The sequence below is a fragment of the Setaria viridis genome, chromosome 1 (assembly GCF_005286985.2).
Source record: "Setaria viridis chromosome 1, Setaria_viridis_v4.0, whole genome shotgun sequence".
Lineage (NCBI taxonomy): Eukaryota > Viridiplantae > Streptophyta > Magnoliopsida > Poales > Poaceae > Setaria > Setaria viridis.
Genome location: NC_048263.2, coordinates 11,289,959 through 11,296,795, shown reverse-complemented (window position 1 = coordinate 11,296,795; position 6,837 = coordinate 11,289,959). Strand labels below are relative to the sequence as shown.

Below are 6,837 nucleotides of genomic sequence, written 5' to 3'. Positions count from 1 at the left end.
CGAAAACTATACCTTCTATTAAGTTTCACAAACTCCACTGTTGTCTGGTCTCAACTCTCAATTTTATCCTGTCTCAACAGCGTGATGGCCGGCCGGTTGTCTGGTCTCATAGTTCAGGTTTGAAGATCGTTACCTAGACCGAAGAATCAGATGCCAATCACTTCAATTTTTAACGAAGGGTGCTGTGGTGGTTGCTGTCCTCCTTTCCCCGCGTGATCATCTGCGCCCCGCACCCCACGTTGCGATCACAAGTGCTGCCCGGCTTAAACTAGCAACTCGGCAGCTGCAGATGGAAAAAGCAGCGTCAATGATGCTCAACGGTGGCCGCCTCCGGGGCAGGGCACCACCTTCCATTTCAATCGTCAAGCCTACTGAGATCAAACTCCTACGGTTGGAAACCCGGCCGTCGGCCCAACTGAAAGCACGCTACGCTACGCATCATCGTCTCGAACTGAAAGATGTCTGAAAGATGACCAACGACCCAGCAGCGACCAGCAGCCGGTTGACATTCCTCTGATCCTCCTCTCCCATGTCCATCCCGACACGACCAACCAATGCAACGACTCACCTCACCTCACCCCCTGGCACGTCGTCCCGTCCGTCGTCTGCTTCGGATCGGCGTCTCGCTGCGTGGCGGCCACGAACACCAAGCCGCACCCGTCAGATTATTCATCCATCTCGTCCTTAACTTGAGAGCCGGAGTTGCTGCAGAACTGTGTGCATCCTGCCTTCATTCCTGCACGGCCCGAGAACTGCGCGCCTTCTTTCGGTATGGGCTCATTCAATTCGATTTTCTTTTTCTTTCGGCATGTCATATCTGCATCTATCTGCTTTGTGCTCGTTACTTTGTTTGTTGGTGGCCGATCCTGAGGAGTTGTTAGGAATCAGGATGTTTTGATCAACGTAAATCCAACAAACAGTTCAGCTCAGATGATCGACGTGTGTTTTCTGAACTATCGATCGGTGTTCTTCCTTTTCTGAACGATCGGTGTTCTTCTTGTGATCACAGTGTACGATGAGGGCGTGATTCCTGCCACCACAATCAGCGGCACCATGGAGGACGTCAGGATCGGGAGCGCGTACCCGACGACACTGCCGAGCCCGAGGATGCTGGCCGCCGACCGGGAGCTCCACTCTCCCCGGCGCGAGCTGCCGTCGGGGTTCCGGAAGAGCCTCAACCCGATCTACGCCGACGCCGTCCACGACGCCCCGCCGCTCAGCGGCTCGTCTTCCACCACCACGACGGCCACCGCAACAGCAACGGCATCGGACTCGTCGTCGTCGTCAGCCGCAGCGAACCACGACGAAGACGCCGACGCGGCGCCGGCGGTGAAGAGGGTGCCGGCGCGGCGGCACACGGGGGGCGGCGGGGACGGGCGGTGGGAGGCCATCCGGGCCGCGGAGCCACCGCTGAGCCTGGGCCACTTCCGCCTCCTCCGGCGCCTGGGCTACGGTGACATCGGCAGCGTCTACCTCGTGGAGCTACGGGCGGGAGGCGCCGGCGGCCGCGGCGCGCTCTTCGCCATGAAGGTCATGGACAAGGGCTCCCTCGCCGGCCGGAACAAGCTGGCCCGCGCGCGGACGGAGCGCGAGATCCTCGGCCTCCTCGACCACCCCTTCCTCCCAACGCTCTACTCCCACTTCGAGACCGACAAGTTCTGCTGCCTCCTCATGGAGTACTGCTGCGGCGGTAACCTCCACTCCCTCCGCCAGAAGCAGCCCAACAAGCGGTTCACCGAGGACGCCGCCAGGTAGGGAACATTTTGATGAACGGAACGAAGAGATGAAGATTTGATGAATTTTGAGCGCATTTTTGAATCTTGGTGACAAATGGCGATCGAACAAAATTGTAAAATTCGGTGCAGGTTCTACGCGTCTGAAGTGCTGCTCGCTCTCGAGTACCTGCACATGCTGGGGGTGGTGTACCGGGACCTCAAGCCCGAGAACGTGCTGGTCAGGGAGGAAGGCCACATCATGCTCTCCGACTTCGACCTCTCCCTGCGGTGCTCCGTCAGCCCGGCGCTCGTCCGGTCGCCGTCCGGCCGTGTCAGCGGCGGCGGCGGACTCGCCCACGTCTGCATGCTTCCGCGCATCCTCCCGGCCAAAAAGAGTAAGAAGAAGAAGAAGAACAAGGGTGACAAGGACAAGGCCGAGCTGGACGACGAGCCGGTGGCCACCAGCGGTAGCGGGAAGAAGAAGCCGCCGCCCCCGACGTCGCTGGAGTTCACGGCGGAGCCTACGGGCGCGCGGTCCATGTCGTTCGTGGGCACGCACGAGTACCTGGCGCCGGAGATCATCCGCGGCGAGGGCCACGGCAGCGCCGTCGACTGGTGGACCTTCGGCGTCTTCCTCTACGAGCTCCTGCACGGCGCCACGCCGTTCAAGGGCTCCGGGAACCGCGCCACGCTCTTCAACGTCGTCGCACAGCCGCTGCGCTTCCCCGACGCGCCGGCGGTAAGCGCCGCCGCCAGGGACCTCATCCGCGGCCTCCTCGCCAAGGAGCCGCAGAACCGGCTGGCCTACCGGCGCGGCGCCGCCGAGGTGAAGCAGCACCCCTTCTTCGAGGGCGTCAACTGGGCGCTCGTCAGGAGCGCGCAGCCGCCCTACATCCCCGATGCCGCCGTCGACCACGGCTCCCAGTTCGCCTGCGACGCGGCGGGCGGGGCGCCAGCGGCGCAAGCGCAAGGCGGAACGCCGAAGAGCGCCGGCCGGAAGACCAGCTCGCGCCACACTGATTCGTCGCATGTTGATTTTGAGTACTTTTAGGAAGTCATCAAAAAAGTGATGGCCAATGCATTTGTGTCGAAAACTGCTGGTTTCAAATCTTTTGTCCATTTTGTGAATCCGTGCTAAAGAATTTCAAGAGTTTTGGTATTCATTCGTCGCATAATTTATTGGCAAAGTGCTCCAGGCTAGGGAGGAACAAACCTGAATGTCAGGGTTTGTAACCATTGGATTATCCTAGAGATCTGTGATGTTCTTGTTCTCACAATATGCTTAACATGTTCCAATTATTCCCCCTTTGAATTGGCACCAATTAGTGATTATTCAGAGTGGAAAACAGAATCATTATAGGTCAGCCACTGCTTTTCCCTCTTACATTTGGTGATGAATTTTAAAGCATACGCTCAGATCTACTTTCATGTCACGAACATAGTGCATTCTATGATTTTGAGGATATATTATGAAGTATTAGAAGAGACGCACGTATCGACTGCAGCTATAATATATTATGATTTTGAGGATATATTATGCAAGCATTTTACGAATATAATGCATTCTATGAATATAACATGTTCAAATGATAATAGATACTGTGTGGTATTTTTTAAAAATAAACCAACTTCCGATTATCGAAAAGCAGGAGAAACACATATTAAGCAGTAGTACCACGAATCAACAACAACAACAATACAATCGAAACAACTATGGAACGGGACCTCAACTTGTGCCAATTCTTGTTCCGTTGCTTTCCGAGTTTCCAACTTTACAGTATTTTTTTTTTGTTTGGCTAATATATTATGATTTTGAGGATATATTTCCGAGTTTCCAACTTTACAGTAGTTTCCAACTTGTACCTCACAGTGAGCTTGAAAAGTGAAAACAGTTGCACACAGCTTTTGGCTAAAGTACAAGTTTCACTGATTCTGCGACACCGAGTACCTGCAGACCCTGGCTTCCGTGAACACGAGCCCCGGCCTGCAGTAGTACCCCTGCCCGGGGCTGCAGTGCCTGTCCTCCAAGCACACGCACCGGCCGTCGAGCGCGCACCCGTCGCCCTTGTCCACCTCCACCTCCACCCCGCCGACGACCTCGTCGGACCACGGGCTGTCGAACAGGCCCCGCGGGTCCAGCCGGCGCTTCGCCGCCGCGAACTGCCCCCACCGCGGGTACTTCCCCCTCACGCCGGCGAACGCCACCAGCCGGTTCTTGGCCCAGTGCGGCCTGGCGCCGTGCTTGACGAACGCCAGCTGCTCCACCTCCTCCCACACGTCCCCGCTCAGCCGCGGCGCCGCCGGGTCCGACGCGCGGTAGTAGTTGAAGTCCACCACCACCGAGTCCTCCGGCTGCCCCAGGTGCGCCGCCGACGCCCGCACGAACCGGACCAGGAGCCCGTTGTACACGTCCACGCCGCAGAGGCTCTCGGCGCCGGCGGCGTCGCGGAGGCGCTTCACGTCGAGGACGAAGTCCCGGAACCGCGCCGGCGGCGAGAAGATCGCCGTGGACTCGTAGAAGAAGAGGCCGCGGAACCGGGGGTCCCACCCGCACGCGCGGAGAAGGTCGGACGCCGGCGAGCGCGCGCAGGAGCCCGACGTCTGCATCTTCCCCTGGTACCCCACCACGGGGTACCCCGTGAAGAGGAGGCCGTTGTTCTTGAGCCCGTTGCCGACCAGCCGCTTCGCCGCGCCCTCCACCGCCGCCATCGCGCACTTGCCCCTCACGTTCCTGGACCGCTCCAGCGAGGTCTCCAGGGCCCGGAGCCCCGCGGTGACGGCGATGGCGGTGGGCTGGAAGCCGATGAAGTCGTTGACGCCGTCGCCGGAGGCGTTGAGGGGGGCGCGGTCGTCGACGCGGTACACGGCCGTGTGCTGGGAAGGGTACCAGGTGATGTCGGCGAACTCGTGGCGCGCCGCGTGGGCGGCGAAGTCGTCCTGGAAGGTGGAGTCGTCCCGGTACTCGTAGGTGATGCTCCGCTTGAACCTCGGCTCCAGTGACAGTGTGATCTGCAAAGAACATGAATGGTTTGTAACGAAATAATAGTAGCTCAAAAGATTTATTTTAAAAAAAAGGAATGCAGAACTCCATTGGATCTAGAAGGAATGTGGTTGAAGAACAATAATTTGTCTCCTTTACTACATCCCAAACTCGCAATGATCTGCCTTCTGGCATAGGTAATGTGCCATTGCCGGCACCGCGTGCACTCTGCTTCCCACACGGTCCACACCTGGATATGGACGGGATCGGCGCAGAGCTTTCCCTTTCTTCGTGTAGCTCGATTTTGGGAACGGAGGCAGGCCCCCATGGTCCCGGATTGAACAAAGGAACAACCACTCAATACAGGTAAGCACATGTTGGAATCCCCCCCCCCCCCCCCCCCCCTCACTTGTTTATTTTCTTTATTTTCACTCACTTCTGTAATTTCCTGATAGTAGTTTGTGTTCATGATGCCGTGACTTTGGTAGTTTCGGAATTTGTAAGTTGGGCACAAATTTAGTTCACAGCTGTTTTAAGCATCTCTTGTAGGACTAACACTAATTCTAGTTGTCTCAAAGGAGGCATACAACGACATATGTGGCCTATGCATTTGCTGCACTTAAATTTTCAGCAACCATAGCTCATTTGTTAGGTAATAACTAAATTGCTAGAAGGATGAAATTTTTGTTAAGCTAACCAATGTCGTAAAATATGAGTTGCTAAAAGTAGAGTACCTTTTGTTTTTATATGGTTTCCCATGTATCATTTTCATACAGAATGCCATCAACTCATCACATCTCTCTCTACATATATGTCGAATTGCCTATCGATCACCTTAGCTCAAAAAGCTAAAATAAGTCAAAATATGAAAAGAATAACTTAAACTATTTTTAATTCGAAATGAACATGTCCCTTTTCTCGGGGAGGAAACATGCATGCTTTTGGAATCCATATCTTAATGACATTTGATGATTACTACCCTTTTCTTTGAGGAAAGATGATCACTAACCTTGGTGATGACCCCAAGCAACCCGAGGGAGACGAGCGCGGCGGGGAAGAGCTCGTCGCCTCTGCGCAGCGGCAGGACCCTGGCCCAGCCGTCGGCCTCCCCGGCGGGCGCGACGAGCCTGAGCCCCACCACGTGGTCGTGCACGGCACCGCCGCGTCCCCACCACGAGCTGCCGTGGGACCCCGTGCTGACGAGGCCGCCGATGCTGACGCCTTCCCAGTAGGGCGCCGCTGTGAGGCTGAGCCCGCGCGCCTCGGCCGCATCGATGACGGCCCGCAGCGGCGCGCCGGCGTCCGCGGTCACCGTCCGCGCCGCGGCGTCCACCTCCACGGCCGCCAGCCTCGCCGTGCTGATCAGCAGGGTGCTGGCGTTCCCGCCGCCGCCGCCGGGGCAGGCCAGCTTGGGGATGGTGTGCGCGAAGCCGCTGACGACCTTGATGCGGGCGCCGTCGGCGCTGGCGCGCGCCACGGCCGCCACCACCTCCCGCTCGGACGCCGGGTACGCGACGGCCGAGACGGGGCAGTCGGCGCGGTCGCTGGACCACGCGGCGTAGGCGTTGGAGAGCACGCATGCCGCGTTGTCACCGCTGCCGCAGCGCACCGGCGGGCGCGGGGGCAGCGAGAGCGCCGGCGCCGGGGCATGGCACGACAGCAGGAGGAGGAGGAGGAGGAGAAAGGTGGCGCGCATTTTCTTGTGTTCCCTTCGCGAGTGCGCCTTTGCTTGGTGCGCGGGCGTGTTTCTTGAACATGGAGGGAGGCTCTTCCTTTTTGCTCTGCTTCGTGGCTGGATGCTGTTCTGCCTGTCAAGCGACGCTTCGTTGGGGTTGGGTGGAAAGCTTCCGCCAAGAGTTGCCTTTCAAGGATTGGCGATCGGCGGAGGGATTTCTTGAATAAATGTGTGTAAATTTCATTCAGGTCCGCGATGGGGTGAGTTTGACAGAGTTCCCAAAGTTGATTCTATGCTGAATTCAGCAGTTGCTAAATAGTTTTTTTAGAAAGAATTGGTTCTCTACTAATTCTATGAAGTGATTCTCTAAAATGAACTAAAAGGCTGTGAGCTGAAAAAAGTAGATTCTCCTGATTCTGTGAAGTGATTCTCCATCCTGATTTTAAAAATTTATGCTAGAAAATCAA

General features: G+C 56.9%; 2 protein-coding genes across 2 annotated transcripts; one reads left to right on the top strand and one right to left on the bottom strand.

The window, feature by feature from the left end:
- Window positions 1-329: 329 nt before the first annotated feature.
- Window positions 330-3,001, top strand: LOC117864192 (serine/threonine-protein kinase AGC1-5). Its single transcript, XM_034748217.1, has 3 exons — window positions 330-769; window positions 1,010-1,751; window positions 1,866-3,001. Exons 2-3 carry the CDS (start codon window positions 1,054-1,056, stop codon window positions 2,764-2,766), a joined length of 1,599 nt encoding a protein of 532 aa, XP_034604108.1. The 5' UTR covers window positions 330-769; window positions 1,010-1,053; the 3' UTR covers window positions 2,767-3,001.
- Window positions 3,002-3,436: 435 nt separating this feature from the next.
- Window positions 3,437-6,517, bottom strand: LOC117843721 (L-gulonolactone oxidase 3). Its single transcript, XM_034724403.2, has 2 exons — window positions 5,705-6,517; window positions 3,437-4,724 (listed from the first exon to the last, which is right to left on the bottom strand). The coding sequence occupies exons 1-2, from the start codon at window positions 6,389-6,391 to the stop codon at window positions 3,639-3,641; spliced, it is 1,773 nt and encodes a 590-aa protein (XP_034580294.1). The 5' UTR covers window positions 6,392-6,517; the 3' UTR covers window positions 3,437-3,638.
- Between the last annotated feature and the right edge of the window lie 320 nt (window positions 6,518-6,837).